The sequence below is a fragment of the Buceros rhinoceros genome, unplaced genomic scaffold, assembly GCF_000710305.1.
Source record: "Buceros rhinoceros silvestris isolate BGI_N320 unplaced genomic scaffold, ASM71030v1 scaffold41160, whole genome shotgun sequence".
Classification (NCBI taxonomy): Eukaryota; Metazoa; Chordata; class Aves; order Bucerotiformes; family Bucerotidae; genus Buceros; species Buceros rhinoceros.
In genome coordinates this window covers 8,075-21,558 of record NW_010390999.1, presented here as the reverse complement: position 1 = coordinate 21,558, position 13,484 = coordinate 8,075, and the positions used below count along the sequence as shown (strand labels likewise).

Genomic DNA, 13,484 nt, shown 5'->3' with positions numbered 1-13,484 from the left:
TGGTTTTTTTAAAAATCTTTTAAACATTTTTTTTTTTAGGGAATTTCCTCCAGATTGTGTCTCTAGCCCCCCCCCCCCCCCCCCCCCCAAAAAAAAATTTCTTACTAAAAATTCCTGTGACTTATCAACCAGTTAGAAAAATGACCATTTTTTTTTATTTAGAAATACTGCCTACGTAAGTTCACAAAGTAATTTAAATTACTTTGATTTTCTAATACTCTAATGCAAAAGTGGTGCAAAAAAAGCCCCACTGAGTAATATGAGTCATTACTTTCCTGTAATAAACACTCCAACAAAACCAGGCACAAGTAACCATAGAAACAGAAGCATATATTCTCCTGCCATGGTCTCTAACCTTCCCTGGCCCACAGGCGGTAATACCCAACTAGCAGCATGTTTCAGGCAACTTCATATTTGTTTTCCTCGTGATAATTAGTTTTCAGGTTTTTTTCATTTCCTGTGACTGGAAACAGCACTGGAGCATTTCACGAGCAACAGGATCCCAGTAGGCTGGGAACAGATGTCCTTGTGATGGACACACACACTTAGCAAAACAGCAACAGATAAACACGGGAAAAAGGTGAGACAGGAACCAGCTTCTGTAGAATGAATGTCTTATTCAAATAATGGATATAAATACTCTTTGCTATGAAATAATATCTAAAACTAACAATCACAGCTGCCAACACCAAAATATTCCACTATTTTTAAAGTTATATTTTAAGATAATATGAAAAAATATACTTTTTGCCAGCACAGAATAGCATGGCACCTACACTACACATCTCAGTTTCCAACAGCGTTACACACAGTAAAAAAAGTTCCAATTCTTTAATATAGATATGTAAAATAATTTGTCATAAGGACAAATAATTTTAGTATTATAATCTCAAGATGTTGAGTCAAAGGGAAAAAAATCTCAAGTCAACAGGGTCTTTTTTCATGTTTGCTCTGTGAGTTTTTTAGTGCCACAGGTAAGTAGTTTTCTCTTTTTATTTTTCCCCTCCACATAATTACACTCTGTTTATTCAAAGCATCTGATCATTTTCTCATCTGATCATTTTCTCATTGTTACCACTGATTCCACCGATGATGCCCCTGCCCTCCAGGTTGAGATTCTCACTACTGTTTGTAACTTGCAAATCCCAAGACTGAGCTTTCACCACCAGGCTTCATGGGCACATCAGATCATGTCGACACAGAATGACGGGAGCCACATACTCTGTTTTACTACCTGACCTTTGAAAACAACACAGCTTCCTGTTCCATTTATACACAATGAGGCGTACAGCATATCTGAAGTCACAAAGTGCAGTAATTTCAGAATTTCCATCTTCAGTTTTCAGCCTGTAATACAGCAGAAACTCCTTTGATAAAGTTACTAAAAGCTAGTGAGCCAGCTGACACTGTTTCAACCGCAATTCAATTAATATTTCCGTCATTTGTCAGAAGGATTAAACTAATTTGCAATTTCTCCATTCTTGTTAGATGAAGGTGGAATATTTAATATTAAAAGTACTGAAAAAAAGGCAAAACAGATACTTGTAATAAAGTACAATAAACAACAGTTTTGTAATCCATTATTCGAGACAAACTTCTGAATTAGGATGAATATAGAAGAAACTCAGTTAAGCATAAATGAGTTAGTGCCATAAACTTTAAAGAAGCTGGCATCCAGTTGTCTGTATACTTTTTGTAGTGCCTACCTGCCCATTGGCAACAAATCTAAAGTAATGCGTTAGAGTAAAGGCTGACTGTGAGATATGTAAAGGTTCGGTGTCAGCCTCCTAGGTACTTTAAGATTCCCTTCAATCAGTCAATAAAGAAAAACAACTAATTAGAGACAGTTGCAGACCCTGAAATTAGTGCTGATGAATCCTACTAAAAGTTTCTATTTTAAGCCCAAAAATCTATTTCATGCAAGCAAAGGTATAAAAGCATCAGAATATGCAGACAGATATCAGCTGCCACTGGAAACAGTTGCAGATCCCAGTTTAGATACATGGCAACCCAAGTATTTCATTACAGCAGAAAAAGCCCGTCTCCACCTCATATTGCTTGTACCGCAGGTGGAATATTCGTTATATTGACAGAGAACTGAAAGTACAGTGTAAAGCCCACATGGCTCAGGTAAGGCTCCAGAATGCTCCATCCTCAATTCTCTCCTCCTGAGCAGACCCATAGCAACTACAGCAACCAAGGCACCTATTGGAATAAGGACAAGGAAAACGTGTGTTCTGCACAAGGCAGAACAAGCTGCCTGGGAACACCTAACATGCTGAAAGTCACTGGTTTCAATTAACTAAGTAATTTGTCCTTTAGCACTAGACAGAAGCAAAGGAAATGGCTCCCATCTATCTGTGACTGGGTTGGTGGAGGATTAAGCTTTGTTTCACTTCTTGAGCGAATTCACTGAGAAAGTGCTGAAAGCTAATGGTGCAACCGCTCACTTCAGCCCCTTGCAGGAGTACTGAAGTCAGTGAATAGCGCTTCATGCTACTGAAATAAAGTCTGACAAATCCACTCGCAACTACTTCAGTTAGTAGAAGAGTTTTGCTGCGAATGTAATTGATATAATAATGGGGGAAACGTCAAGGACTGTTACTTCCGACTATCTATAATCTCCTTTGTTAGCTGATGTGTCATAACTGCACAATGAAAGGAAAGATATTTCTATTAAATTCAGTGTCCTACTTGTGCTATATAAAAAAAATTCTAATTTTCAGTATGATGATATTAAAATAAGTGTCAACTAGGCTTTTATAAAAGACAGGAGAGAGAATTCTCATGGTTTTTATTTTACAGTGCTAATCTCAGAGGACCGGGATAAACCATGCCTCCTTTCCACAACATGATTCCAACGTAGGTTTTTAAAATGCCACCATGACTGTGATTAGAAGCCACAATGAGAATGTGGTATAATGAAGATAATTTCACATACCTCACAGTGTCCATAGAGGGAAACAATATCTGTCCACCCCTCGTTCCCTAAAGGCTGAATTTTCACCTGAGACATCTGTCACTTGGTTCTTTTTTTTTGTAGTGAACGTAAATTCTTTCACATCATGGACACAGTTTTGTGGAAGTTTCTCAGATTTTGACATATCTTCCTCTTTGTTTATCTTATTTTAAATAATGCCACCAGTACAATTGTATCTAATAGAAGCAATTTACCTGGAACATTTCTCTATTTCCTTATTCCACCACAAAGGCTGAAAGTAAAAGCTTCTAAAGGTACCCTTAAAGTAAGGTATCCCTACCTTGTTCACATCCATGTGAGATGACCCACAGAAGACACCTTGTTAGAAAACAGAATGTAATTTTTGCACCACACCAATTCAAAGTCCTTCTGTCACAGCTTAGGCTCCCTGCTTGCTTTCAGAGATGCTCATCTAATACCACACCTATTCTAGGCTTGAAAGCTATCTTTCATTCCTCTAATTCCACCTCACCTCCTTTTTTCATTGAGGAGATAATTTTGGAAACTTTCCTTGAATCGATGAACAGACCTATGCCAAGCACACAGTCACGTTCATAAGTGACATGAGTGGGCACGTGAATATGAGCTTTGATTCTGAGGGACTGAGAGTCTTGTCAATTAGGTTCCAAGCTGACTCATGAACTATTTTGACAGACACAAACAATAGTTAATTAATGATGCTCTCAGAAGCCTGCCAATCAATCAGTAAGTTACACAGTAGATACAAACTGCATGTAATTGGGAGACAGTTTAAATCTTATTCAAGATACAGTGAAGGAGATTGATCTGCTTTCATTTAAGCAGACTTACTACTTCCTTTATGCAGCTGATTATAGCAGAGTTCTCTCTGACCAAAGAGCCTGAGACATGAAAGAAATCTGAACTCGAGATGTTGAACTCTATTTACAACCTGGGAAATAAAGATCACACAAACAAATCTAGGATCAATTGAAGAAAGTGAAATTCTGAACTGAAGAGATCATGTAAATATAAATATCAAATTAAAATCAATAACTTTTACCATTGCATTAAATTCATTCCATTTTATACAGTGGTACAGGGTGTAGTACTATGGTGGCCAAAACTGCATTTATTTCTATAGAATGCTGTAATTTCACTCAAAAATCCAAAGTATATTATGGTTGCACACAGTGCTGTACTTTCAGATTATTTATAGAAATATAAATCACCCATAACAGGCAGTAAAATAATTGCCAGCTAAATGTGGAAGTTCCAGTTTTATGATCCAAATGAATCAGAGGTTAGTCACTTTGCTAGACCTTGCCTATAACTCCAAATCTTCACACTCCAGGTATTCCGGCAATCACCTTATTATATGTGTCCTGATAAACTCCAAGTAACACAGACTATTTCTGACCTAACAAATTATTACTTAGAGCATAAAAACATGGTTGCCAAAAAAGTAAATATATTCTGCGAGAGGCTAGTTGATTACAAACCCATCACTGTTCATTGCATCAACATAAAAGAGATTCCTGACTTCTACCAAATACCGGATATCTTGTGTTATTCAACCACCCTGGTACCAGATACCAGGAATGTTTCAGGATACTATGATTCAGCCTATATTTGCTGATCAAACATACCTAAGTATAGCTGCAGAAAACATTACAGCATGAAGATGGCCTAAGTTAATGCATTTCCATCTTACATGAGAGAATAAAAAACAAAATTAAATTAAGTAATCTTTTGAAACATCCCTGAATTATTCACTGAACTGAATGAATGATGAGATTGAACATCACATAAGGACTGGGAGACTTCTACATCCGTGACAGTGATGGCTACTGCTCATGCTCTATTTTCAAAAATAATTAAAAATAGAAATTTGGTATCATTCAATTAAAACATTCCTATTCCTAAAATCCACACTATTCTGGTGTCACTAAACCTCATGTAAAATTTGCTGCCTTTCCCCACATATCATGTTTTGATATTCTAACAAGTTAAAGTCAAGAGGTCTTCTGGCCTGTATTCTTACCTTCAAACACCTCTAAAGTAGAGACATACTTTGTATTTAATGTTTCTAGGTCTGAGACAAGGAAATAATATGTATGTGGTAATGCTAGAAGAATCTCATTCACATTTTATTAAAATGGTCTTTTTACACAATCCACATCTTTTTTCATGTGTAGAAAGTCTGTGATATTCAACAGTAATCTTTTAAATTTTTTTCAATAACTTTTAATGAGATCATTTTTAATTTCTAAAACATTAGTTCTTTTTAAGGTATGTCTGTAACACAATTTATTAGTCATCCGCTAACAGGCTGGTGAGGGGTCTGGAGTCTTATGACAGCTAAGGGAGCTGGGGATGTTCAGCCTGGAATAAGGGAGGCTGAGGGCAGACCTCATCACTCTACAATTACCTGAATGGAAGTTGTAGCGAGGTGGGGGCTGGTCTCTTCTCCCATGTAAGAAGCAACAGGACAAAAGGAAATTGCCTCAAGTTGCTCCAGGGGGCATTTAGGCTGGCTATTAGGAGAGGGTTGTAAAGCACTGAACAGGCTGCCCAGGGAAGTGGTGAAGTTCCCATCCCTGGAGGTATTTAAAAGACATGTAGACGTGGTGCTGAAGGATGTGGTTTAGTGGTGACTTGGCTGTTGCTGGGTTAATGGTTGGACTTAATGATCTCGAAGGTCTCTTCTGACCAAAATGATTCCATGATTCTATTCTATTCTATAAGCTATTCCTACAAAAACATTGATGTGGCTATGTAACATCATCTATTAATTCCTGTGATACTCAGCAAACAGAATTTGTAATGCTTTGAAATCATTAAAATGTGTGATCTACATAGAAAGGTTGCAGGAAAAATATGTAACTATGAAAACTTGCATATCTAGGAATGCAACACTTCTTTAAAATAATATTAAAATACCACTGTACTTCTTATAGCATATTTTCATGACTGAAATCCATATTAAAAATTACTTGCTCATAAAAATCTAATAGGTTAAACATATATTAAAATAGTAAGCCACAAGTTTCTCTTGTAAGTACTTGAATAGTAGTTAAAATACTTGATGAAGTAATTAATACCTAACATTTAATGTCATCAAACTATTCAGTTGGAAGCCAGGTTCTATTAATAAAAATTATTCTCTAGTCAGTGACATTATATATTTACTGACTTCATCTGTTTGAAAGAGACTTAATACTGTGTACACAACATTTTCCTGAGCTACTCTATCCCTTCACAGTTAGCTCTATCACAGGCCAACATCCTTTAATTTAGAACATAATTTAGAATACTAGCACAAAATTATGCCGTAAGAAAGAAAATGACTTGGTCTAATTCTCTGTCTCTATCACATATAAAACTTCACAAACCATTAGAAGTTGTCTTACTGTTTCTACGTGTATTTTATACAGCGCAGCCAGCCATGCTAGGCAGACTGTCCTAGAATTCTGAATTTAAGAAGACCTCAACAGTAAGAATTTATAGCCTGTATTTAACTTTGCAAAGAGAGTTTCAAGGTAGACACACATATTTTTAGCACTAGTTTACTAATTAGTAGTTTGTTCATGACAAATAACAATAGTCTGCAATACCAAAACTATAATACGATTATCGTATCACAAGACTTTCAGGACTTTAATCCCAGGCATTGCCTCTATACTGAATACAATCTGTTACAGTGCACATTTATACCCATTCCAGTTCTTCCAGAGTAGTCAATCTATCATAACACCTATTAGAAGCAAACTGCGCATGATAACAGTAGTAAGGAATATCAATATCCTGGTTTTGGACCCTGCAGTAGATATATTCTATACTGTCATCTTTGGGTTTCTTCAATGTTTATATTTTGTGCTCCTTGTCTAAACACATCAGTGTCTATTTTCTTTGTAGATGGTGGATATCTACACAAGCAGTACCTTTGTAAGTAAAAGACTCTACCTTCTGTCAATTGTCTTTGCAAATAGAACAAGCAACAATCAACACTTCAAGTCATAGGCAGCCCAAATTTTTAATAGATTTCAGCAGCACAGCAACAATTATTCAGAAGGAAATACAAGTACTTAAAGTCACAATGTCAAGTAAAAATTCAGTTTAACTTCCCTTCTGGATGGACTAACAAAACACTTGGATGTGTCAAAGTAAAATTTCAGTTTAACTTCCCTTCTGGATGGAATAAAAAAACCACTTGGATGGATGTATCACTTTAGTTTGTCACTTAGTTTACACAGGGAAAAGGGAATCTTTTTCACAGACAAATGGCTAGGATTTTCAGAAACTAATTTCCTTTTCTAAAAACCCCTGGGAACTAAAAGAAGCAAATTTCTCATTTGTCCTCAGAAGATGTTAATTAAACATGACTTAACATTTTCAAAATCTTCTTAGCTCAGCTATACTTACATTGTTATTAATTGGGACTTAAGTGGATGGTGCCTATCTTCTCCATAAATTAGGTTTCTTGCCAGACTAAAATTTTGCATTAATCACAGTTCAAAAGTTTATTAGCATTTCAATTTCTAAGGCCTTTACTGAAATACTGATTTATGATGAAGTTCAGAAGAACCATATGGCAAGACATAATTTGATCCTACGTTCACTAGAAGTCTTGATTGCACTTAAATTAGGACTACAGTTCACAAACAAATTTCCTTATATGAAGATGTTTCTTATACAAACATATTTAATAAATGCTAATAGGTTTCTAAACAGAGCCTTATCTTGCTTTGATTGCTACTGCCTTTGGAAGTGCATGGATCATTATGTTCTTGGCAGAGTTGAAATATTTAAGCAATATTTTCCCTAGAATCAATAATCCTAAGAGTAAGTCAAACATTCACTAAAAAGGCACTATTCGTTGATTAGCATTGAAAGAAACAATTTGGTAACATTTGGTAACACTGGAAAAAAAGGCCAGTCCAGTTCTAATACAGTGTTATGAAAGTGGCTACACATGACACAAGCCCGTATTACTTTCCTACAGCTCTCTCTTACTCACATGAATAGTGTGTGGCCACCAGGTCCAATGAAACTATCCTCTCCCTCTATTCAGTTGTGAGACCATATCCACAAACCTAATTTTGAGCTGAGTGCAGTTCTGGGATCCCGAGTACAAGAAGGACATAAACACAATGGAGCGAGCAGAGGGGCACCAAAAAGGCCAGAGAGCTGGAGCACACAACATAGGAGGAGAGGGTGGGAGACATGGGTCTGCTCAGCCTTCAGCAGAGAAGGCAAAAGGGAGACCTTGTTGTCATCTACAGCTACCTAATGAGAGAGTATAGGGAAGATGAATCCAAACTCTCCTTGGAAGTAAGAAGTAAGACAAGATACAAGTGGCTCCTATTGGAACACAGAAAATTCTGATTAAGAACTAGGAAAAACAGTTTTTACATGAACTTGATCAAGCACTGTAACAGGCTGTCTAAAGACTTGTGGAATCTTCATCCTTGGAGGAGTCTGAGATTCACCTGTACAAGCCAAGCCATGAGTATTTTCATCTAACTGGAAATGCTTTGGTGGGCAGCAAGTCAGACTGGAAGACCTCAGGAGATCCCTTCCATTCCAAGTTATTCTATGATCCCATGAATCGCACCAATGAAGACACTCCACTTCAGTGAAACTATACTATCTGATGAATGCTACAAGACATTAAGCTGTAAGCAAATCCTCAGTTGTTCGAATAACAACAAATGCAGCCATTTTCTATTCAAGCAATCTATCTCTGTGCACAGTGGTTATGGCTAATCTATTCTACTGAATTTTTATCTACCACATGAGGAGTAAAATGTCAGTGTGAAAATGAAATAATCTGTGTTGTCATCTATACATGTATAACATGAATCAAGGCAATGGAACTAGTTCTAGAGAGTTATTCATTCTGTGTGGATAGACTTGTCAGACATGCTTCAAAGACAAGTTCACCATATAACAATCAAAGATAAGTTTATCTTATGAGTACCAGCTGAAGACCTCGGGTTTGTTTAGTTCAGAGAAAAGTAGGCTGAGGGGCAACCTCATTGCTCTCTACAGCTTCCAGAGGAGGGAAAGGGACGTACTGATATCTTTTTCCTGGGATCAAGTGATAGGATATGTGGGAATGGTTCAAAGCTGTACTAGGAAAGGTTCAGACTGGACATTAGGAAGAACTTTTTTACCGAGAGGGTGGTCAAACCTGGAACATGATTCCTAGAGAGGTGGTCCATGCTCCGAGCCTGTCAGTGTTTAAGACACGTTTGGACAATGCCCTTAACAACATGCTTTATCTTTTGGTCAGCCCTGAAGCAATCATACAGTTGGACTAAAGGATCATTGCAGGGACATTCCAACTGTCCCTTTCAACTATTAGGTGTTAGAATATGCAGCAGCATGTTACTCACAGCCTGTGAGTGAAGTTGCTATTTCCATAGACAAAGGCTGAGAAATCAAGCTTTGTTCAGAAGTCACTGTTGGCCACCCTTCCCTCTCTCTGAATTAATATCTAGCTACATACCCATTTCTTTGCAAGATCTATACTTGTTGTAATAGTAACTTGTTACTCCCACATTGTTCAAATGGGAACACTGGTCACTAATTTCCCATTCACAATTCTGTATCCTCATCTTCACCTGCTTAAAAGACATCTCTGAACAAACGAGTACAGGTAGCAGACAGAAATAGCACTTCACAAAGGATTACTCTGGCTTCATGCAACACATGAAGTTTTTCTCAGAATCATCTTATTTCAGTAATTTTCTAAATATTAATGTTAATAATACTTTTACTACTAATATTCATTAAGTATGATGACATAACAGCTTAGTTTGGCACTGAAAAAAAAATACTATCTCCAAATGCAGAACAAATTCTGAAGAGCTAAGTGCATGCTCAGATGTCTGTGGAGTTACCAGACCTTTCAGCAGCAAAGAGGAAGGATAACACACTGATTACCTATTCTTCCAATAGTGACATAATTGTATTGTCAATAAGGTCTGCAGATGGATTTTCTGTATGTTAGCTGAATTTATAGTTTTTTATAGAATACTGGAAACAATCAGTAAGATAATGTACAAAATAATGATTATTGAAAAATTCTGTAGTTGTACATTCTCCTGTATCACAACTACATATACAAATTAGTCCAGCAACAACAGTAAACATATGGTAACAGAAGCATTTGTTTACCAACATGCATTATATTAAGGAAAAAATTCAGTAAAGCAAGATAATTTTCTCATCTAGCTCATAGAAAGGCATATGTTCATATTTAAATAAAGTAACCACACAACATCACATCCAGCCTTCTGTGATGAAAATCAAAGTTCTAAGTCCATACATGGATCTCTAGACATTTAACAAAACATTCTTGCTAATGTATACGTAGCTTATTTTTCCTTTCATTCTTTATATTAATACAATGAAGCTATCTATTTCTTAGTAGGAAACCATTATTAAGAATGTTGGCATTATATTTTGGGGGATTAAAGATGCAGTAAAGCTGCATCTTTGTCAATCTGTCTTTTCTGTTTTTGCACCATTGTGTTGCCCACAGTTAAAAACAATCATGGCAAAAAGAACTGGCAAGTTGAAAAACAAAGATCAAATGTCACCAGCGTCAATCCAGATGAGTTTCTCAGGCAGATGTAGAATACTGTTCAAACGCTTACCTTAACTATCCCACGGATATGCATTTTTGCTATCATCTCTGCAGTGTAAAGAAACATCAACAGAGTATCAAGAGCAAATGTCACATACTGGAGAGGAGGATAATGCTCAAAGGTCTTTGGAGTATTCATACAAACAGAAATAACACTGATGATGGCACAGATTCTTAGTAAAGAGTGCACCCACTGAAAAAAAAATCAAGACATTGTGAGATTACTTTGATGTTCAGAAAAAGCTCAAATATTTAGCCCCCATCACTTGTGCTGGCACTTCTTGTAAACCCATGTTTTCATTTTTCTTTTACATCATGATCCACATATTAAAGGTGTTCGCCAAAAAATAAGTATCCCTGACTTAATTTTTTTAATATATATATGTATATGTATATTTATACGTATATAATTTCATTACTTAATATGGGAGGTTGTATAATTCAGAAACCATGAATTAAGAGCCAGGAAACTGAGAATTAGGATTCTCTTGTTTCTGCTTTGTGGCTTTTGTAATCCAATTTCTTTTAAAATGACAACTTGTCACATTTATGTGCAGACAATAAGTGGAATTAGCTGATGTTATAAATGGGGTGAATACATTAAATGAAAATATCTGCGGAAAATTTTAGTTCCACATTTAGATGAACTGATTTTTAAATCAGTTTACAATTCCAAAAATTGAGTGGCGCAGGGATTAAAAAGCATCCTTCCATTTATAAAAAGAATAAATATGAAAGAGATAGAACTGCTTCTTAATATCAGAATTCACTTTTGTTTCAAACAAGTTTTGTTTCTATAAGAGAACAGTTCATTTCTACGACTACTCAGGACTCAGTCCCACTACAATCATTATTAACAAGGCTGATATTCAGTGCCAGTCACAACAGGAGGTCTAACAAAAGAGCAGAATATTCCAATACAAGAGTTTAAGGCTGGAATTTTTTTCTTTTACATCAAAACACCATTGAATCAGACAAGTGTAATGAATCAGTGTTGGTAAGTTCATGTCTATCAAAACAAGAGGACAAAAAGGCACTTCAGCGAGGAAAATCTCCAAAGAACACTGAACTAAAGTGTATTTATAACATTTTTTCCATCTGAGGAAAAATTCCACATTCATTTATACCACCTCAGATCTTTTGATATCAAGAAGATTTAAGAACACTCACCTAATTTAATACTCTGTACACTCATCTAAGTGTAATGATATTTAACTTGAACTGAATAGCTCTATCATTTGCATACTCTAAGCCAAAACTAATAATCTGGAAGTGGAAGGCACCTGATGAATGATCTAATGATGTCTCTTTAAGACCCACTCTGTTTCAAACCTTGTTTCAAATGAAAAAAATTAACAGAAATATTAAGGTGTGACTGATAAAAAAACCATTCTCTGACACAGCAAAATCTTGATATTGTACATGCTAAGCAATATACAACCAGTCCATCGGTCCAACAAGAAAAAAATTATTTCCTAAAAAAAACATGTACTGTGTGCTGAGAAACATGGCTAAGTAACCCAGCATATATTTCTGCAATGACATTTTGAGATTATTACACCAGTAATACATCAATACAAACTTCTCCTTAAGATTATTTAGCATGAATTAATATATATGGGTGTTGTAAAAGATTCAGGTGTTAAAACCCAGCAGCAAAGCTGATGGGATCTGGCATTCATACCCCAAATGAGATGACAGTTCCATTAAATGGATGTTAATGCCACAATGTGTATTATTTCAGAAATTTGACTTTCTGCTTTTACAAAGTAAACATTTATACACTACTTCAAGAGAAATGTGAAAATGCCTTCTCTGCAAAACCATGAATTATTCAAAATATAGGAATCCCAGATGCACACTGACTACTGAATAAATAATCTTAATAACCATATTTACATGGTAAAGGCATTTTTTTAATACTGCAAATTCAATTAATAGCCCTACTCCCAATTAAGCTTTCCTCCGTTTAAAGTTTCCAAATACTTTTAGATCTATCTATTTCTTAGGGCAGGTTGTAGCTTAAATGATACCAGGAAAATGTGAACTGTACTTCAGAACTACCTTCCAACATATACTTTTATATTTGTAAGTGATGTAAACAGATAAATTTGAAAGACAAAGGGCCAACTGTTGGATGTTACTTTAGCAATTAAATACTCCTTTTCACACCTTTTTCAAAAGCCTTTTACAGCTTTCCCCTTCAAAAGTCTTTTTACAAACTTAACTTATAAGCCAACCAAAATGTTAGAAACCAGAGACATTGAAAGGAGGGCTGTTTAAAAAAACAATCAGTAGGTGAACTGGTTGGCAAACTCTCCTTAACCATCCCCATCAGTCTGTAATAACCAAGAGAAAACTTTAGTTCTGGACTTTTTGCAAAAAATTAACTGGTAGGTTAACAGCTATAGCTCTGTACCTGTTTCTGACAAATACCTATTTCAGAATCTTTTATGGAAATCATATTTTGACAATACAAGTTACATTTCACTTTAAATCAGTAACTACAAAATGAGATACCTACTGGTTTGTTAATCCACAGAATATCTGCATTGTCTGACAAAGATTCATCAGGACCGAAATCTGTAACTGGCTGGGCTTCCACCCTTGAACTTTGTTTCCTTTTTAGCATCCTGAAGTTAACTTTTGTTATCTATAATTATGAATCCCCCTTGGGAAGAAAAAAAGAGAAGACATTAATTCACTGAATTTTTTAATGCATTTTGAACAGTTTTATAAATAACCCGAAGCATTTTGTTTTCATGCTAACTGCTTTTCTACTTTCTGAGTAACAGGATCTTCATTTTATTAAAAAGCTTTGCCTAAATAAATCACTAACATGACTCTTGTTAGTTTATAAAAAAATTACATGAAGGTATGCAACAAAAA

General features: G+C 35.7%; 1 protein-coding gene across 1 annotated transcript in view; it reads right to left on the bottom strand.

Annotated features, from left to right (window-relative positions):
- The window catches only part of LOC104496592 (sodium leak channel non-selective protein-like), a 24,604-nt gene extending 11,377 nt beyond the window's left edge, over positions 1–13,227 (bottom strand). Inside the window, exons 1-2 of the mRNA XM_010139736.1 lie at positions 13,120–13,227; positions 10,606–10,788 (exon numbers count right to left, since the gene is read on the bottom strand). Coding sequence (XP_010138038.1) covers positions 10,606–10,788; positions 13,120–13,227 — 291 coding nt within the window. The remainder of the gene's footprint in view (positions 1–10,605; positions 10,789–13,119) is intronic.
- Between the last annotated feature and the right edge of the window lie 257 nt (positions 13,228–13,484).